At 32.7% G+C, this 22,607-nt stretch overlaps 1 protein-coding gene across 1 annotated transcript; it reads right to left on the bottom strand.

The window, feature by feature from the left end:
• Positions 1-776: 776 nt before the first annotated feature.
• Positions 777-5,795, bottom strand: LOC108331702 (protein DETOXIFICATION 29). Its single transcript, XM_052867744.1, has 7 exons — positions 5,312-5,795; positions 4,220-4,761; positions 2,965-3,051; positions 2,079-2,135; positions 1,365-1,722; positions 1,187-1,273; positions 777-1,098 (listed from the first exon to the last, which is right to left on the bottom strand). The coding sequence occupies exons 1-7, from the start codon at positions 5,624-5,626 to the stop codon at positions 1,021-1,023; spliced, it is 1,524 nt and encodes a 507-aa protein (XP_052723704.1). The 5' UTR covers positions 5,627-5,795; the 3' UTR covers positions 777-1,020.
• Between the last annotated feature and the right edge of the window lie 16,812 nt (positions 5,796-22,607).

Raw genomic sequence — 22,607 nt, 5'->3', positions numbered from 1 at the left:
TTCATTTGAAAAATTTTGGACTTTGATTTGAGATTTCTTGCGTTAGGGATATATGTCTCCTCTTCTACTACCTCCTTTCAAACTCCATTATAGTCATCGATTGTTCTATTTTCATTGTTCTTGAGTTGAGCTTTCAACATTCTGATGATCATTAGATCATTACATAATTTCTAACTATAACCCTATTTTTCCCCAATTTTGAACTAGAACAACCAAGCCACGTAAAATCCTAATTTTCTCAATTTTCCCTAATTTCGCACACACTCAAGAATCAAAACACAAAATCCCTAAGTTATCCCTAATACATTTTATTTTCATTTCAAACAATAAATAAACGTTGAGTCAATTTTAAGGTGACCACACTGTATCATATCATTAAAAATTGTGCAGTCAGTAAGCCATCAGAAAAATTTTAACCCTTTTCAGTCCAATTAATGACAAGGTTCTAATTGAGTCAATTTTACAAAAACAAGAACCTAATTGAGATCAAATAAAATACGATAACCTATTTGAAACGATTCTGTAAAAATAGGAACCTCCAAAATGATTAAACCTATACTATACCCATAAAAAGCTAATTTTACGATGTAAGTTAATTCGTTTAATAATCACGTACAACTTACTTTTTATAGTAATCTTGTGACATAAAAAAGAATAACGTATGTAATAATAATGATTAAAAAGTTAATTGGCCTCAGCAAAATTGATGTCTAACAAGCTTTTGGAAAAGAAAATACATAAACAATGCATTTCACCCCACGAATGGGAATTCCCTCTTTGTGGCGAAGCTAAATCCATTCATATAAATCCTGGTAGTTTTTAAATTGAGTCTATAAAAATAGTTCTAAATCATGTCCTCTTCACAAAAAACCCTCCTATTTATTATGTCATTAATAAATGACATCACCCTTTATTGAGAACAAAAATAAATGGATGATTGACATCCACTGACCCTACAGAAAGAAAACAATGTTTGTTGAAATAAATCAGATACAATCTGGTTCAAGAATTTGCAAAAATTCATGTTTCTTGATCTTTCTTCCTTCTTGAATCTTCATCCCCACCCCACTGCTTTATCCTATCTTCTGCAAGGGATGCCTGCCATAATTGACACCGATAATCTCAATCATAAGCATCACCAAATTGGTTTTCATTTGCAACAAACACAACGAAAAACATGTATTACCTCTTTATTCCAATCAGTTCTATAGACCATGAAGAATAGAACAGAAGTTTGTAAGATTGTCCCCGAGAGCATTCCAGACCAAATCCCCTGAAACAACCCATAAAGAAATCCATTACTGCATGAAAAAAGATGAAAAGAAAAAGTAAATAATAAAGGGAAGGTGAAGAAGAAGGCTCACGGTGACACCCATTTCAAGCTTGTAGCCCAAAAGAAGACCTAGAGGAATGCCGAAGAGGTAGTAACAAGCTATATTTACGTACGCAACCGCAGCCTGCCATCCTGCACCGACAGCAACCCCTGAGAGAACTGGCTGCACGTTGTTGATCACAATGCAAATGGCCAACATGGGTGTCAGCTCCACCACCATCTCTCTCACTGCCGAATCGTTCGAGAACAAAAATGGATACTCATTCCGGAATATTATCAGAACCAGCGACAGCGTCACACCGATCAGAGTCGAAGTAATCACAGCCACAAGAAGTGAAAACTTTGCTGTTCGAGGGTGAGATGCACCTAATTCATTTGACACTCTCACACTGCAAGTTTATGTCAACCAGTTACCCCAAAGTTTCGCACTTTTTCCAAACTTTCTCTCTCTTACTCTAGTTATATATTTTTTAAACTAAAATCATGTACTTTTATAATCCATTTACTGATTAGGAATTTAGTTAAGTTGTCATTAAGTTAATGACTTTGTTTTGAATTTGATGCTTTTATTTTTTTTATATTCCAAGGTTTGACTGTTTGTAAAGGAGGTGTCATTCCAACAATACTACCTTATTCTTTTAGTTTTTGAATAAATTAATTAGTTATAAATACATAAAATAAATAAATATCATTAAATTGCAGTGGTGAAAATGGTTAGGTAGGTAGGAAAAGGGAAGCAACAAACCTTACAGCTGCGTTCAATCCAAAGGACACCATGATGGTCCATCCCAATATGTTCATGCTGCAAATTCAGTAAACGCCACGTCAATATTCCATGAAACTGAAGCAGAAGACAAACTTAATACGTTTTCAAAGATGGCTTTCCAAAGTCTTAATTGAAGATGACAGTGACACAGCGGTCGGATAAAAGTTATTAACACATCTTCTGAATATACACACCTACTTACAGATGTCAATAACGATTTACTAAATACAAAATTAAATTAAGCAGTTTTATGTTAATATTTTTGGTGTACCTACCATAAAAATCTAATAAATTATTTCCACAAACATGAGGGAAAAGCACGTACAACTAATCCTTTGTCCGAAACAGGAGTAAGACAAACCATTTAAGGAGGAGTACAAGTCAAATTAAACTTGTGAAAGTGGCACTCGATGAATGTGCATATGGATTGGATTCAGATCCACTGCACATTCATTTTTAAATTCCATGCAACTTCAACTTTTAATTATTAAATAAAAAAATATCATCAGTGGAAGTCATCATTTTGAACAGCGCCGCCGGCTGCCATTTCTTTTATGTGGATTCATATTCGTGTGATCCAGCTATCTACACATCTCGATGAAAAAGAAAACTTTCCCATATATTTACTGGACACAAGATGCACAGCCTGTACACATTCCGCTAATTAATAGCACCATGTTATTAATGACAACATATATGGTATTGCTGTTCAGATTGGTTTTCATCCAATATATGCTAAACAAATATATTATATTAATAAATAATTATTACCACTGCTAAAATACACTTGCATGTTTTTCTTAAAAAAGCTAATATTTTTCTCCATTTTAAATTTCACAAGCAGCATCATTCGTGAATTACTCACCAGATGGACAGCGCATCAACCGAAACTTCCGCATTTTTCAGATATCCGGCGAAGAGAATCAGGGCCATAAAGTACCACACTTCCAGGCTGCACATTCAACCAAATTAACTTATTAAAAACCAAAAATAGTTTATTTAACACCTATTTATGATTTAATAAAACATTAATATGTCCTTTTAATTACTTCACGTTATTTAATTAAACACTTATTTTCTACAAAATTAATTTATTTTTATGCAAATTATTTTCGTTAATTGATTCTTCCACACACTCACTGCTATCTAGTACAAATGAAAAAGCCGAAAGGAAAACAACAGACGGGAGTTAAAAAATTAAGTTTATTTAATATAGGCGAGATCCACATGTTTTCATTTTTTATTTTTATTCAATCTAATTTTAAATTTTTGTAAATAGAAAAATCAAAAACTGAGAACAAGTACGACAGAGAAACAGAAAATCCAAAGACGCTATTGTCGACGTAGAAAACGAGGAAGACAATCTAGGATGGCTGGTTGAGGTGTGAAGGAGACCACAATAACATGATAAGGAACATGAATGATAAGTTTTTCATGCAGAATATTACAGACACAAATAAAAAAACAGCGGTCATTTGGATCGGATCAAAAAAATTCTTCAACAAAATATCTGTTTCGTAAAGAAAGAGAGAAAATACATTTATATTTACTTAATACACGAAAGGATAACAGTAATAAAAAAGTAATTTTTTATATTTTTTTTAAAAATAAAATAAAAAAGCAATAATATTGAATGAATGTAAAAAAAATTGTGTATCTCAAAATATTACTTATATACTAGTGTTTTAATAATATATATTTTAACTTTTGTTTTCTTTTTGATGGCACTCATTTGGTAATTACAACTTCACCAACCCTTAACAAGCTGTAAAGTTGATATTTACAGCACTCCCTTCAATTTATTTTCTTACAACATCTGTCAGGAAAATGGAAATATTAAAAAGTTCTCCACTAAAAATATTAATTGCTTTAAATTTTAAAATTTTAAATAAAACAGTGTAACTGTGATAACCCCTTAATTATGTAACTTTTCAACCACAGTTATATATATATATATATATATATATATATATATATATATATATATATATTTGAATGATTGAGCAGTTTTTTAATAAAAAATAAATATAACTTGGAATTGCTTTTAAAAAAAGAGTATTTTTATATCTGTTAGGTTAATATGTTACTGAAAAAGAAAAAAAAAAAGGAGAAGGAGAAACCAGAGCATGACAGCAGAAGCAAGAGAGAGGCGAACGAAACCCCAAAGGTTGTGAAAGGCTTTAAGGGAGAAGCCAGACCACGCTTCCCCGCAGGTCCCACTCAGTATGTACGCCAACTGACCTACGTCGATGAACCACCACGAGGCGTTCAGCACCACGGCGGCGCCCACCATGCCCCACCCGAGCTTCAGCATGAGAAGCCAGCTGAACACGATGTGCAGCACCAGCGCCGCCGCGGCGATCCACGCCATCACCATGATCCTGCTCTGCGCCTGCAGAAATTTCTGCATGGGGTAGTTCATGGCGTAGGCGAACAGCTGCGGAATCATCCACACCGCGAACTCCCCTGCGGCCGCCGAAATCGCCGCCGTCTGACCTATCGCTCTCAGCAGCGGCGCCGCGAAGACGTAGAGCAGAGTCAGCAGAATGGCCGTGGCGTTCAGAATCACCCACGAGCGCTGCATGTACACCCCCAGCATGTGCACTTGCCCCGCCCCGTATGCTTGCCCGCACAGCGTTTCCAACGCGCTTCCCATTCCAAACTGTGCCAAACTCCATCATTAATTAATCGATCAATCAATCAATAATATGCTAATTATATTTGTACTCTTTTCCTATTAGATTATAAATAAAATTAGTTTATATGATTTAATTCTATTAATCATTTAAAAATAAATTCAGTAAAATATTATTACAAAATATAGAAAGTTAATAAAAATTGAAACTAAAAGATTAATTATACAGATATAGATAGTTTATTTTTCATATTATTATAAAAGAATTGTTTTTGTTGTATACGTATGTAAAACCATGATCTTATACTGTTGATGAATCTATTACTAATTTTTTTTTTCCATTTTCGCAGTGGAAAGTACAAAGATTGGATTCAACATCATTTAGGGTAAAGGATCTTCAGTGTTCTTAATCTATTTTAGTGTTTACATAAAAATTGAAAGAAGTGAAAAGATGGTAAAGAAATTAATATAAAAGTTGTATCCATAAAATAAAAAAGAAGATGAATACTGAGTGGTAACTTTAGGAGCAAATCAGTATGTAAATGAGACGGTGAGATTTTCTGTTTTTGTTAGGTACCGTGATGCCTAGGGAGAAGCCGGCGATGACTGAGTTTTCGACGGAGACGGCGGCGAGGGCGATGGTGCTGACGTGGCCGGAGAAAACTTGTGTGATGGCGCCGAGGGAGTACTGGCAGACGGAGGTGAAGATGGCGGGGGCGCCGAGGTACCAGAGCTTTTTGGATTCGACGAGGAACTCTCTGGCGAAGTCGGAGGCGCCGGCGATCGGAGCGATGTCATCGGATTCCGCCGTAAAGACTGCTGTGTCTGGTAGCGGCGTGAGAAGTGGTTGTGTCTGGCGGTCGTTGTCCCCCATGGTGATATGATCTCCCATAGAGAGAAGTGAGCGTTGTGGGAAGGTTTATAAAGAGAGGTTGGGGCCATTAAAACACATCTTACCTTTTAGTTGATAGTATCACCCTCCCTCGTCACTGCGGAAGAGGGGAGAAGAAGGAAACGGACAAAAGAAATTGGAAAATATAACTTCAAAATCACCATGCGACAAAATGAACCCACAATTTAGCCCTAAATATAAATTTCTTCCCACGTTTTTAAGAATATTCACTGACAATTTTTAACGTAAATATAAACAGAGATAAAATACTATCCAAATAAAACCTAATAAAAGATTCCAAACCAAAGTGGTGCCAGAATTTTATGAGAAGGGACATGAATTTGTAACGTTGCAATTCTTTTTCTATTCCTATCAAATTCCAATTCTATTTTTCTTGTCCTATAAAACGTTTTTTTTAGAAATAATTACAATGTTTTAAAAGTCAAATGAGTAATTCTATCATTAATTTTAAAATATTTTTATTTTATTAATTTTTCCCTCAATAATCCATTCGAAAAAGAATTCCAGAAACAAAATCTTTTGCCTTTTAGCTACAGGACCCAAAAAAGCCTTAAAAGTTGGTTATCCAATAATCGAAGTATGTACTTCTTCTTTTTTCTTTTCTTTTTGAAAGTTGTCTGAAAAGTTATAAAAATATATTTATGTGTATATAAAAAGGCTGATATACTTTATAAATATAATAGAGATATATATATCTGATGTGATAAGAAGAAAAAAAAAATAACGTGTAATAAATATACGTGAAATCAAGATGTATGTATGTATATTATTGTTTAAAAATTAATTATATTGACTTGTTTTTTTTGAATGAATTGAAATTTGATTTATTTTATTAGAAAGAGTTTTAGTTTTTTTTGTAATATTAGTAGATTATTAATTATTTAAATAAAATGAACAATAAATTTAAATGTAATATTTGAAAATTAATTTATTAACATATAATAGTTAGAATAAGTATTATCAACCTAAATGATTATTAGAATAACTACTTATAAATAAATTTATAAAGTTAACTAATAAAATTAAATTAGCGATTGAATTTAATAAGATAAATGCTAGTTTAGTGTTGAAATTAATAATTTAGTAAATTTATTACTAAAACACACTTCAATAATAAAGTTAACTTTTAAATATATTTTAATTGTTGGTTTTAAATTTATATAAAAAAAAAGCATGTTTAAGACAACACAAATATCATTAAGGGTGTTTGTGACATCCCAAAAATACAGTCATAACTATAATTTTAGAAAAATCACATTTAATAATAATTCAAACAGTTTTTTACACTAAAAAAAAAAATTTCCAGAACGAACGAACGAACGCTCAAGGACGAACATCCTTGAGCACTGTCTTACAATTTCAAAGGGCGAACGCGCAAAGCCGCACGTCCATACAAAAGTTACAATTCAAAACCAAACGTACAAGAAAATCTGACCGAACGGTTTACACAAGACAATTACCGAACGGTCATAACAGACTAAAATAAGAGGAGGAGATGGTCGAACGACCACTCTAACACAAACTACACTACTGGCCGAGCGTCTCACTGCTCGGTCTTCACTTCGACTTCAACCAAGTTCTCTTCATTCAGCGCCTCTTCCAAACGCTCGTCTCCCTCTGCTCACATCCACACGGATGATCATTGCAATGACAAGACGAACGTACAAAAACGAGACAACACAAGGAAAACGCAGGGTAAGCTTATGTAATTTAACTCATACATCAACATACAAATTCAAGTAAACAGTTCGTTGCACACATACATATCAACGCACGCATTCATCACATATCAACACACTTTAACGTACATACTAAATAGACTCAACACACGACTGACTGTCCGGACTGTATGAATTCCGTGTAGCTACGACGTTCGTGCACCCAGGTGGAGTAGCTGGAATTTTCATCAGCTGCCACTCGAGGTTAATTCGTTACGTCCAAGTTACACTTATGGACTAGGACCTCCTGCCGTTCCCACGCATGACGTACCCTCTCTATGTGAGGATAAGTACTCACGGAACATCAGGATCGAATCGCCTGCTAAGTCTGGCCACGGTCATACTTTACAATTTCTCATAATCATAAGAGTCGTTCCTCCCCGGAACACTCGTTCAACATTCATACTTTCATTTCATCTCATATACTGTTCATCATTCACTATTCATCATACATTCATACTTTCATTTCATCTCATATACTGTTCATCATTCACTATTCATCATATATTCATACTTTCATTTCATCTCATATACTGTTCATCATTCACTATTCATCATACATTCATACTTTCATTTCATCTCATATACTGTTCATCATTCACCATATATCATTCCATAATCATTTTCATCATTCATAAGAAAATCACCAAAACAAATCGTTCTGTCCCCAAAGACCGAGGACGAACGCTGCAAGTGAGACCAAAAGACGCTCGTTCGAATCAGAGTACGAACGGCAGAGTTACAGTTACGTTTCGGGAATGGCCAAGTATGGTACTGTTCATTGGACGAATGTTATTTACCTTGAGAATCAGTTTAAGGAAGTGACGCTCGTGAATATTCCAGCAATAATTTAAGTGTAGAGACCCTAGGCCGAATACATCAAACGCGAACGTTTCAAGACTTCAAGGGAACGTTTATAAGACTTCTCAATCTGGAATCCACTTCCAGTCAATGACCGAACGTAGCAAATATGAAGTTGGACGTACGCTAATTTGTGATAAGAGTACGAGCACTCAGAATCTTACAGAGTACCATTTAGGACGAGCGCTCAGTATAAGACCGAACATCATTTAAAGCGAGCGATCAATATATGACCGAGCACCATTAAGGACGAGCGTTCAGTATAAACCGAACATCCTTTTGGACAAGCGCTGGTGTGAGACCGAACGCTATTCTGGACAAACGTTAGATTGGAGACCGAACGTCAAAAAGTACGAACGTTAGGTGTGTATCAAAAATACCAGATGCACAGTTCTTGGCCGAACGCTCAAGCGAAGTATTTTAACAGGGGGACGCTCGTCCTCGACTAGGATTCCATCCGGATGATAGAATCCCATTTCCATTTTGTTCACCAAGAAAACCGAACGGTCAGTGACCGTTTCAGTAACGAGCGTATAATATTATGGGATTTAAAAGAATAGAAATTTATCAAAGAATACTCAGATACAAACAGTGCTTGGCCGAACGCTCAAGCATAGCATTTTAATGACGAGGACGCTCGTCCTCAACAAGGGATCTAACCAAATGAAGGAATCCCACTTCAACTATTTTCATCAAGAAAACCGAACGGTCAAGGACCGTTTAGTAACGAACGCACAGGCAAAGTATTTTAGCCGAGGACGCTCGTCCTCAACCCGAGTTTTATTCAAATGAAAGAATTAACATTTCAACCAGGTTACTTAAGTAAAACCGAACGGTCAATGACCGTTCAGTACGAACGTACAATTTCATGAGGAGTTCATTTTCAATTCCAGTTTATTTCTCATTACATACTTTCATATCTTCATTCATTCATACCCAAAACCATCTCATTCATATATCTCATTTCATCCAATATCTCATGCATCATAAATAACTTAATCATGTTTCATTTCCATTCAATAAAGAACGGACGTCCACATAAATCATAGCAACATCATACACTTAAAAAAAACGAACGTTCATACCATTCATTCACATCATCCATCATGCATTATTTCCATACAGTAAAATAACGAACGTTCAAACACAACATGCTTCAAAAACAGTTAAATTAAATAAGCTTCCCTTACCTGGAATGACCGAACGTCCACAAACGCAGAGACACGACCTCTCAAACACTGGTTTTCCTACTGTCAACGCTCGTCACTCCAACTATACGAACGAACCCCAACACCAAAGTCAGAATTATCCCACTCTAAGAAAATAACGAACGCACAACTCAAAACTGAGTTTGCATGCACGGGGAACGAACGTCAGAAATGAAGGGAAGGACTTACCGGCTCAGTTTTCACGAACCGAACGTTCTTCTCTGGAAGACCTTGACGTCGAGCGTCCTTCAACGGTGTTGGAATGCTGAACGGAGGAGATGGACGGTGGCTCTTAGAGAGAAGGTTCGGAGAGTGAAGAGAGAGGGAGGAGAGAATGCAGAGAGGGAGAGTAAGGAGAAAGAATTCTCAGAAATGGAAAATGGTGGTGCGTGTAGAGGGTGGAGAATATTTCAGAAGTTCTCAGATTCTGCTTTCCACTCTGCCAGTGCACGTCCCCACTCCGCCAGCGCACTCCACTTCCGCTTCTGACAGCCCATACCAGACGGTCGACCACTCTGCAGTTGCCACGCGTCTTCCACTACCGCTGAACGCACGTTCAGTCTGGCCAACACGCTGCTCTCCACTACCGGACGTCCACTCTACGATCGCCACGTGTATTTCACTTCCGCCGGGCGCACGTTCACAGGCTGACAGCCGGCTTTCCACTAACGCTGCTGACTCCTCCTCCACGTGCGACAGTCTGGCGTCCGTCAGTGAGGCGTCAGACGCTGCAGCCTCCACATGCGCTGCTGATGTGGCGCGCTCTCCTGCCGCCACATGGACGCACGTTTTCTGAGGCCTGACAGTGTTTAAGAGATGGATACGAGGGGGAGAAAGCATGTGGATTTGAGAGCAAATTTAATGTTGTTTTTTTAAAGGATTTGGAACTGATTAAGAGTGAACTGGAATAAACATTATCAAAATACTCTTAGTAATAAAAGTAATATAAGTGATATTTATTAATAATATATTTATTTTGTAAAAAATATTATAAAGAAGAAAAAAATTTAAATTAATTTTGAAAATAAAATAAATTTATATTTAAGTAAAATCAAATAATAATGTTTAAATTATATCTTTTTAAACATAATTCATATCTAATAAAAAAATATTTCCTTAGATATTGTTCACTACAAGAATGATTGAAATTACCGACGGTCATAAGTCGTCGGTAATGTATAAAATTCGTCGGTAATTAGCATTTACCGACGGCCAACATACCGTCGGTAAAAACGTTGTCGGTAAATTTTACCGACAGATTTTTCGTCCGTCGGTAATTACCGAAGGCTTCTGGCCGTCGGTAAAGCCTTCGGTAATTACCGAAGGATCTAGGCCTTCGGTAAATCCGTCGGTAAATGTCGCAACCTGGTTCATCTTCTTCCTCTTCCTTCGTCGTTGTGTCAATTTTTTTTTTCATTTACACTAACTCCACCACCAAAACGGCATCACGCGAGTAACAAACTAGTTTCCAAAGTATCAAACAACCAATTTATTTTTAATAGTTAAAATTATAGGGAATCATGGAGAGTTTTTCTACAATTCTCAGATTTGTAAGAGAAATGTTCCTAATCGTAAAAATGTGATGGAGAGAACGGTGGTAGAGGGTAGCGGTGGTGGAGAGAACGGTGGTAGAGGACAGCGGTGGTGGAGGGCAGCGGTGGTGGAGGGCAGCGGCGGGAGGGCAGCGGCGGTGGAGAGCAACGGCGATGGAGAACAGCGGTGGAAAGCAGCGGTGGTGGAGAGCAGCGGTGGTGGAGAGCAGCGGTGGTGGAGGGCAACGGTGGTAGAGGGCAGCGGCGGTGGAGAGCAGTGACGGTGGAGAGCAACGATAGGAAGAAGTATTAAACTGAGATAGAGAGAAATGAGAGGAGAAATGAGTGTTTGCCACATATATTGGCACTGGATGCGAAGCTGGTCTCGAAAAATTCTGCTTTTTTACCGACGGTCAGAGGCCTTCGGTAAATCAGTCGGTAATGTCGTCCAACGAAATAATGGGCGGGAAAATTCCCGCTCTTTTTACCGACGGCCAAAAGCCTTCGGTAAATCCGTCGGTAATGTCGTCCGCGAAATAATGAGCGGGAAAAATCCCGCTCTTTTTACCGATGGCCCAAAGCCTTCGGTAAATCCGTCGGTAATGTGCATGTCACTTACTGACGGCCGAATGCCTTCGGTAAATTCGTCGATAATGTGCATGTCACTTACCGAAGGGTTTTGACCGTCGGTAAAAAAACATAAAAAACACCGTCGATAATTTCGTCGGAAATTAAGATATATCGACGGATATTGATCCGTCGGTAATATTAATATTTTTTGTAGTGTTTGAAACATACAAAATATCAAAATATAAACAATTAAAATCAAAAACTGAAATGTCAAAAATTCAAAATTATTATTTTATTATCTATGATTATTTTTATTCCAATATTATTATTATTATTATTAACGAAACTAAAACTGAATTCCACTATATACTTATTATAATGTTTTATGTATGAAAGTTGAAATTATTAAAATTGTGAAAAAGTAAAAATGAGATTTAATTAAAATCAGTTCAAATATTTGCATACCATCCGGGATTCAAAAAAATAGATGTCTCGCAAATCACTTTAAATTGTTGCCTTCTTTTACTTGCAAATACTTTGAATTGTCAATCTGTTTTCGTTAATTCTTTTCAACAGTAAATTACTTTTAAACAAATAGAACCTAAGTGATACGATTACAACGATAAAAGTAATAAAATGAAATTATAAGTGCAAATAATGTTAGAAAACTTAAATAATAACTCAATATTAAATTAGGTGACACAAAAATAAATAAGAGTTTCATTCCTATCTACTTTCTTTTTTTCCTTGTCTTGATCATAGACCTTCAAGTCATAAAGTATATGTGTGTAATTATTTTTTTGAGAAAATAATTCAATCTTGCTTTACTAATTTTTAAGAAACATAACTAATGTAATAGATTTTGTTTTAGACTAAGATATGACTATGTAGCAACACCAATATTAAATTTCGGTAAAGTATATACGTTGACATTTTATAAGAGCAAATAATATTTTATTTAGGAAACATGACAAATGTAAAATATGTGTTTTGGATTAAGGTATAATTAGGTAGGCAACATGAATATCAAATTTTATTTTAGTAGTGGTGGACGAGTTTGAGTTCAATAATTCTAAAGAGCCGACAGTATTTTAATTCTGGGACCCTTTTTATTTTCAATAATCTATCGTGTGTACTGTATTCTGTCAAAGATTGATAGATACGAAGGTTTGTTGAATAATTATTTTTGTAATTAGAATATATAAATATAATATAAAAATTGCTTGAAGAGTGTGGAAAATTGTTGCTCCTTTCATCTGGACACAAAGTAAAAAAGTTGGCAATGATTGAATGATGATATTAACATAGGTTTATTTTTTCAAAATGTAACAATTAACTTGTCAACAATTATGAGTAAAAAATTAAGTTCAAATCATTAAAAGCCGAATTGAATGCTTTTCTCGCATTATTGCTTAGTTCCGAAATAACAAGATGTAAAATTATATGTTATTATAAACATAGTTAGTTACCTTATTTTAATTATCAACATCATTATATGACATGGTTGAAACCTAAAATTAGTATTACAAATTAGGAGCAATGATGAGAATTAAACAAGTTTGTAAGAAATAAATTTATATAAACAACCACCACTACCAACATTGCATCCTTGTGTCTACCCTTGCTTTCAGGTCCACGTTGTGTTTTATTATTTCTTTGTTCCGCCTCTTTAAATTGTTTGAATGGTGAAATGAAATTGAAAGTATCTTGATGGTTGGATAAGGAAACTTCTAATGTCACTCTAAAGAATGCATATGCATTAATAAAACGTATGCCCTTATAAACGATTTTCTGTTTCAATAAATTAGTTGAAGGGATGCATATGCATTAAAGAAAAACTTAGATGTTGTCGGACTCATTCATTAATAGCAATAAAAAAATACAAGAATAATAATAATAATAAAATAGTTATACGCTCTGTATATAAAGTACGCATTAAATATTCATAAAATTTTCTTTCTACATATAACTAATAAATATAATAATAAAAGACTACTAAAATAGTTAAAGATAAAGTACATCTAATAATATATATTAGATGTAAACTTGTTCAAATAAACTTAGATGTTTGTATTTTTAACAAGAGGACCATCATTAGAATCAATATATTATAATTCTTTCTTTTAACTCTAAATAATAAAAGAGTTCCACATAATCTTATTTTATTATTAAAGATAAACTTAATTCATTCCAAACAATATTTGAATATTGATATTGACAAAGACTTTAGACACAGTTTGAAGTCATCTTTAGTAGTTTTGATCTTCTTAGATTTAACAATGTCTCTTACAAAGTGCAATTTATCATCAACGTGTTTAGTTTTCTTTGATAAATTTGATCAGCTAAATACTTTGACTATCACAAGGGATAATTACACAGTATACAAAATATTATATTATCATTTCCTTCAACAACATAGCCTTTTTCACCCATTTTGTGAGCGTTTTGGATAGTAGAAAAGTCATCACTACTTGCAAACTAAGTTTTCTACCAATTGTTGTATAGTGAGAAGGCATACCCAAAAATTGACATTCTAGTATCAACATTACTTGCATAGTCTCGATCTATAAAGTCTTTTGTAGTTTATCCACTTTGAGTCACTAAAAAATATTGTTATATAGTGGAGGTTATTTTGTGGAAGTTATAAAAATCCTCATAATCTGTGTATTTGGGGTTTGTATATTATCCATTTTCTTCCTTCCTCCATTCATCACACCAATTTCTCCCTCCCTTCATCCCTCCCAAATTTTCCAATCTCGTCACTGCATTGTGAGTTCGAAGACTCTGGTTTTTCTTCCTCCTTTCATTTGTCACTGTGTTTCTCAAATATTTCATTGTGTTCCTTTCTTGTTTCTTCCATTTCCACCTTCTCCTTGCTATTTATATCCTCAATTCCACCGTGGCTACAATTTGACCTTTCCCCATCGTTGGGTTGAACTTTAGTAAGTTCATTGGTCATCTTTCTCATTTTAGCAATTTTGATTGTTTAGTATTCTTCATCTCTCACACCTTCTCTCGGTCATGGGTTGCCCTAGTACAAGTTGCTTTATTTTCTCAAACGTGTTGCTCCATTCATCTCCACAATTGTGGTTCTGAACAAAGGTTAGTATCTTTTTCATCTACATAATTTATGATTATGCTTTTGGTTAGGTTAATTTGTTGAAATTTTGTTTTATTGTTTAATTTTATCATTTTCTAATTTGTTAAGCCAAATTTTTTTGGACTATTCATTTATGGAGTGAACTAAAATTAGAAGAAATTTGTGTGATTAGGTTGTTTGCTGGAGATGTGATCCTTAAGGTTAATGGTAGTGAGTTTGCTAAACCAGGTCCTAATGCAGTTTCTGAAGTTGTCTTAGCCAATGTAATACCTATACAGGAGGCAAGGTAAGTTTCTTCCTCTAAGGATGTTATGTGAGAAACATCCCTTTGTTACCAATTCATTGATCTAATCCGGATTGAATTTGTTATCCTGGAATATAAACTTACAAGTTACAAATACTAGTTTTGATCCATAATTTTAATATCTTCTCTTTCCTTGTATTTTCTTTATAATTCATGGATCTTGACAATTTATAGGTTACAACTTGATATGGATTCTCGTTCCTCTGTAGATTTCATTCATTTGACTATGCTTCAATGAAGTATTAATACAAGTTTAATCTTTTGTAATTGACCTATACTTTCTTTATTTGGGAATGAGAAAGTGTAGTAATGTTGTGTTTATGACAAAGACAGACTAATATATGTCCAAAATTTTGTAGGCAAATACAAATTCTGGAAATTGAAGCATGCATTAATTGTGGAAATGTCTCTAAAGCATATAATCTTTTGGTGCACTTCATTATTGTTTCCGAAACTTATATTTGCAATTTCTTTGATGCACTCTGATATTTTTTTTTATAATTGTTATTTGGTTAGTTTGTGTCCTACTCTTGGGGAAGCAATCCAAGATTGCAGGCATAGCTCATTCATTCAGTTAAAGAAAAACTTAATATAATTTGTGGATGTACTTTCATGACCTATCCTTCTGCATTTGCTTCAATATCTATAAGTTGTTTCTAAATGAGCATGATCACTTCTTGAATTATGCAGGACTCATTTTAGATGTTTCCTAATTTTTGTGAAAACATGTTTATGATAGAATAAGGAGCTTTTGATGTTTTTGAATTGTAAGCTACTAAATGAGTAGAGTCAATATTGATATAGTTAGTCAAGATTGATTATATTTTCTCTCTTCATGCATTTTCTTATTGTAATTCATAGTGTGAGGGCTTGGCTAGTGGCAAGTAAGATTTTTATGGTATATGCTGTCATTTTTCTTCTGTTTGATTAAAAAAATACATGTTGTAGTTTGCTTAATTTTAATGACCTTTTATTGGTTTATCTGGAGAACTTGTTCTGCCTTGATGTTTATGTTGTAGCAAATTCTATACTCTTTAACTTATGAATCAAATGATTCTTTCTATCCAACCCCACTTTTCTTTTTTATTTGAGCACTTTATTAATTTTCTTGAATTTATTTATATTTCTTTCTAGTTATTTGTCATCGTAGATTTAACATATTATAGTTAATAATTTACCATGCTATGTTAATTTTTTGGAGAGACTTTTCATCATATAATTTATTTATACATGTATATTTTTTTGTTGTTTAACTATGTAACTACCTGCTCACTGTATAAGTAGTGTTTGATAACTCAACATTTATTGAATTCAGATGAGGACATAGTCTTCTATTTTTTCCTTATTGCAAGTACCCAGATGCATACATAGCTTAGCCAAATGTAGAGAAGATGAAACATTATACGATTTTATCAAGATTTATGGAAACAAATCTAGCATAAGACTATTTGGTTCTAGAATTTATGGGTCTAACAGAGGATTCGATACTAAGTAGATTAAAAGACTTGTTACTACAAGAGTAGAAGGAAGTAAAGAAACCACTTGGAACACCAAATCAAGAAGTACCAAGCATGAAAGTTTTAGAAAGGAGATTTTACCAAGTGCTACAGTGAATGTAAACATTAATTTTTCTTAAACATTATGTACTTTTGTTATATTTATATTGTAATGGTTAATGAATGTACTTAATCTTAAATCATCAATAAAATTAACTTTTGTGTATTTTGTAATTTTATATTTTAGTTAATTCTTATTATAAAAAGCAGATTTCATTAAATTAAGAAATTATGAATGTAGGTGGGTTATTATAAATAAAGGAGGTTTCAAATCTTCACAAAATAATAGTCACTAATAAAAGAGGTTAACACCCTCTACAAAAAATCTCTACAATATAATTTTGATACCAGGGGTCATAAAAAACTTTCAAAAATTGATTCTCTAAGTGTAGAAATTTGGAAAACCTTTGGAAATTGGTAAAAACCTCCACAAATTACAAAAAAAAAAAAAAAGATTACCTCCACTAATTAATAGTTTAATTGTAGTGAACATTTATGCTCTATTCCAAACAATATTATTTCATTCAAAGCCTCCCATTGAGCACATATAGGATCTTCCATGAACTTGCTAACATGCACAAATTCTGATGTGCTACATACCATTCCATATATGATGCTCCCTACTCCATTAACATTATGGAATAGTTTTCATCTTCCTCAAAATTAGGAACCTGGGTAACCAAGAGCTTTCTGTGGTGATCTAAAAGTGTATACATAGATACATGCATCTTAAACCTCTCAACAACATTCTTCAAATATATTTAATGAGAGATGAAACACCTTGACAATTTAATTCCTTTGTATATTTATCCTAAGTATTTTTCTCATGAAATCATGATCTCTTATTTCAAACTCTAAGCTTAATTCTTCTTTGAGATCTTTGATCTCTTTTTTATACTAACTTGCTATAAGGATATCTTCAACATATAACAACAATAAGAACATACTCATTCATTCTCTTTTTAAGATGTAAACACAATTGTCATAATTAGTAACCTGACTCTATATACCTCAGGAAATGATAAAATATCTTTTACTACAATCTTGGACTTTATCAACACCAAATTATATTGTTTAAAGAGTATTTTTCAACAATTGAGAAGATTTGATCATCACTAGTACCTATTTGGTGTATTAACTCTCGTAATATGCCTCGATTTTGAAAAAACCGAAACATATAATGGCGTTGTGACATTTTTGAAAATTTCGTGAACTTGTAGGCCTTGATTGCAAAATAACCGAAGCATATACCACTTTCAAAATCAGTTAATCAAGGATCGAGACATAAAGGTGCGCTAATTTTTTTCAAAATTCTTGCTATTTTTTTAACAGGACCTATCGCAACGATTATTCAAATAAATGCTACCAAATTTTTTTTTTCTAAACAAGACATATGACGACAGTTGTTCAAATAATCGTTGTCAATAGGTGCATGAAAATTTTAAATTTTTTTCAAAATTCTTATTATTTTTTATTTGTTTTTTCTGAACAGGACATATGGCAGTGGTTGTTAAAAATAATCGTTGCCAAATGGTGCACCAAAAGTTTAAAATTTTCAAAATTCCCACTATTTGTTTTTTTAATAGGACTTGTGACAATAGTTGTTCAAATAACCAATATCATATTCACTTTCTACAACAATTCCTTGAACAACCAAGGTAAAAAGGTAGATCAAAATTTTAAAATTACCACTTGTTTTTTCTTTTGTTTTTTTTGAAAAGGCCATATGACATCGGTTGTTAAAATAACTGAGGCCATAGGCTTTCTGCTTTAATTTTTGGGCATTCGAGGCCAAAATGTTGATGAAAATTTCAAAATTGACGGTAAAATTTATAATTATAATTTTGCATTTTATTAAAAACCTTTAGGCATCGTTGTCATATGTCTGCATTAGCGAAAGAAACATAGGATACCACTTCACAATTTTTTTCTTCCTACCTTTGCGAACCAATGTCACCGTCCACTGCTTTACTCAGTTTGTCTCTGAACTCGAAGGCCACTATTATTGTTAGGTCGCCATCACTACTCTGAACCTTGCTATTGCTGTCATGTTGCGTTCGTTGCTCGTTCGTCGATGTCACTCTTCGTTCGTTTTTGTCGTCGAGGTTAGCACGATTGTCGTCGTTTTTCTTTTTTGTATTTTTGTTCTTGTGTTTGTTCCTCAAATTAATATGTTGTCAATATTTATGTCCAAGTATTGTAGCATTGTGGTGGAATTGTTAATATTTCTTCAAACATGGCGTCCATCTTTCTCCAATGTTGCTCACCTTTCATGCTCTCAATTTCTTATTATTATTTCCAACACGTGGTGTCCATATTTCTCCATTATTAATATTTGTTGCTCATTCTTCTCCATTAGAAATCATATTCTATTTATACTTTTGTGCTGGATTTTATATATAGGTTGTAAATGTAGGATGAAACAAAAATAAGAAAAATATATAAAAGAAAACACCAACAGGCTTTGGTTATAGTTGAAACTGAAACATAAAAGGATATTTGGCTTCCATTTATGCTATTGTTGAAGCTAAATATCATTTCAGAAGAAAAAAAATATTTTAAAAAAAAAACTTTTGACATTGGTTATTTTCATAATCATTGCCACAAACCCAATTATTTTAAATCAAAGGGGTTTATGGCCTCGGTTATTTTCAGAACTGTTGCAAAAATCCAATTATTTTAAATTAGACGAGTCTATGACTTCGATTATTTTTAGAACCGTTGCCAAAAACTCATTTTTATATTTTTTTATTTTTATTTTTAGTTTAGTGCTTTGGGTTTTTTTAACCGAAGCAAAATGTGGACCTTTTTAATTCAGTTCATAACTAAGACCAAAAACCTTTTTTTTTTACCTTTTTTTTTACCTTATCTTAATATACCTCGGTTGGAAATTCGGTTTCAATTGTTGAAAACAACCCTTACTTTATATCTTGCCTACTTTAGTGTATAATGTATCATCTCTACTTGCATAAGCCTTTTCGCCACTAGTTTAGCTTTGAATATTTCTTTTTCCACATTTGGTATTCATTCTTTCTTTTTGAATGTCCCCATCATATCTGACCACCTTCTGATCTCTAAGTAGATCCATAAGCATATATGTGCGTTTTCCCTTGAAAGATTCAATCTCCTATTCCATGACATACCACCATTATTAACATTCTATGCCTTTTATTTCCTCTTTGAAGATTCTACGTTATGAATCTTTTATCTCTTCAACTGCAATACCCGTATAACAAATAAGATTAACATACTCAAACCTTTGTGTTGATCTAACCGTCCTCGTCTCCTTATCACACTTTTGCTAATAGCTAGAGATTGAATATGGACCTCTTAACTTCTTAAGTGAGAAGTAAACGAATAATTCTCGTCATGTGTGATGCTTCAATATCAAACCCCTTTAATAATTTAATCCAAAATCATAAGACTCCACCTTAACACTAGCTTTGTGTGCACACCATAGCCATTTGAATCTCATCGGATGTAACATCCTTAATAATGAAGCATTTTGTTTCCCAAGGTTCCAACCTCCATAACCTTCTTCTATTCTTCTTCTTCTTTCTCCTCCTCTTCCTCTTCCTTCTCCAACTCTGGTTTCCATTTTCAACAAGTTGTCACTACACTATCTCGCCACCTCCAAACTGTGCCACCACTGTGCCAACTCTACTATTGTGCTTCCTTCTCCCACACTTCCTCTTCCTTTTACTCTTTCTCATTATTCTCCATCTCTTCCTCCTCTTCCCCTTATTTCTCCTTTTCTTCTCTTCTTATTTTCATTCACTTCCTAATATACAAAAAGCATTCCATTAGTAGAAATTACAAATTACCAATTGAATTGACCATATTACGAAAATACCCATAGATCATACAAAACTTAATTTATTGATGAATTTTATTAATAAATTTGTTAGGAACAAAAATATCCATCGTTAATTGAAATTATGAGATTTATCGATAAAATTCGTTAATAAATTTGAATTTATTGACAATTTTATTTCCATAAGTAAAACATATACAATTTTTTTTTCATTATCACAATACTATATAGTAATATATATAAATATATATATATATATATATATATATATTGAAAATATATCATAATCTTTAATTATATAAACAAGAATTGTTCTATATATTCTTGAAGAATATTTCTTTCCATACTCTTACATATATATATAATTATTCCTAAACTAATTTCTACTTCTAAAGTCGATCAGTCTTTTCAGTCAATAAACTAACTGTATCATAACTGAAAATCAATTTTAATTATTTAAACACACTCTATTAATCTTTTTTTCTTATTCGAACTTTTCACGTAGAGTTTAATTTTTTCGATTCTCCAGTAGCAAAACTATAAGTTGTTGGACGAGGAAGGTATATATCTTTAATTTCCAAAAGCATCTTTGGACAAATAGATTTGACAACTACCCTTTTAAATACTTGTGGAATATTTGTTAACTTTCTTTTTTAATTATTTAGGTCTGAGAATGCTATTTGCTTGTTTCTTACATAATTCTTATAAGATTTTATTTTATTTTGGAGAAATCTAGATTAAAAGAATTTTATGAGAATAAAAGATGTTATTTTTTTATGAGAAAAATGTATGAGATTAGAATTAAAAAGTTGAGGGGTTGGAAAATTAATTTACATATATCATAATCAAAAGAAATGAACAAAACGATATGGCACGCTATTCGTTTAGCAATGTTCTTGAGTGAAATAACATATCTTGTTATATAACTAGTTTTGAACACTGTTCTTACAAAGTTGAAATGCACTCTCGAACACAGTAGTTATATAGCTTCTACTCAGTCTTCCTTTTACGTCTTTGGTCGCTCTGTCTATGTTTTCTTTACACGATAAAGCACTATATAACGAACAACTTTTTTATTTGGCTTCTTGTCTTTCTCAGCCTTCTTAGGATGTTATTTGTAATACCACTTTTCTATAAGTACATGATTTTTAAGAAGATTCAAACTCGTAAATTTGCCCATAATATAATTTGTTAGACGAGGAATCCCTATCATAAGTCCCAAATATTTAATAATTAATTTTTGCTGAAAGATAAATACCATATATTGATTTATGAAGAACTGAAGTTTACAAATTTGTAAAAATTAAAAAATTGTCACCACCTATATGTTTTGTTTTTGGTAAAATGAAAACATGAGATTATTTTAAATGGTAAAATTGCACAGTGTAGGTTCAAATAAGTTGAATTATTGAAGGAGATTTTTGTATATTCTGAGTGGCCTGATCAAACAATAAAAAATGATTTTGTAGAGAATGTGATATCTCACTGCAATGAATGCCATGGCCAGTGGAGTCTGGATCTGGCCATAGGAGAGGGATACCTTGTACTATTTTTTCTGGGAAGCTTTCAATTGCGTCCTTTGTTTATTCATGAAAAAAGAAAATACACTTTTCCATTTTTTATCTCTCACTTTTGATGTTTCTATATATAAAAGACACTTATGAGGTTATAATTTTGTCTGTCATACTTCTAATAAATGACATTCTCCTTTTATTTTTTATTTCTACTCCATAATAAATATATAAAATGTAAATTAATTAATATTTACGATATAATTAACAAAAAAACATTAATATTATTTTAAATATTTATATTATATAAATTGATAAAAATTTGTGAAATAAAAATTGGTGATATATATATATATATATATATATATATATATAATAGCAGCAGAAAATAATATTTACTAATTGGTTGATGTTCGATAACAATGACTTGAAAGTTAATAAATGTGATCCAGAAAGCTTTGATCATCTAGTTAGTGGAAAAAAATGAAGAAATTTCCAAGCTAGTTGGAAAATGGAAAATGCCAATTGTTCTTTTACAAGATTTTATATAATTTTTATTTTAAATTCTAACTAAATAATAAATAATAATAGCTATAATATAAAATAAAATAATTTAAGTGAATTGAAAATGAAAATAAAAATAAAAATGAAATATAAAACTGATTTAAATGACCATGATTATTCTAATATCTAAATATAACTTTCTTTATATTCAAATATTAAAAAATAATTATATTTAAAGACTTAATCTATGGAAACTTCAACTTTTACCAGCTATTAAAAATT

The sequence above is a fragment of the Vigna angularis genome, chromosome 1 (genome assembly GCF_016808095.1).
Source record: "Vigna angularis cultivar LongXiaoDou No.4 chromosome 1, ASM1680809v1, whole genome shotgun sequence".
In the NCBI taxonomy this organism is placed as follows: Eukaryota; Viridiplantae; Streptophyta; class Magnoliopsida; order Fabales; family Fabaceae; genus Vigna; species Vigna angularis.
Note: the sequence above shows the minus strand (reverse complement) of the source record. Positions and strands in the feature narration are given on the sequence as shown.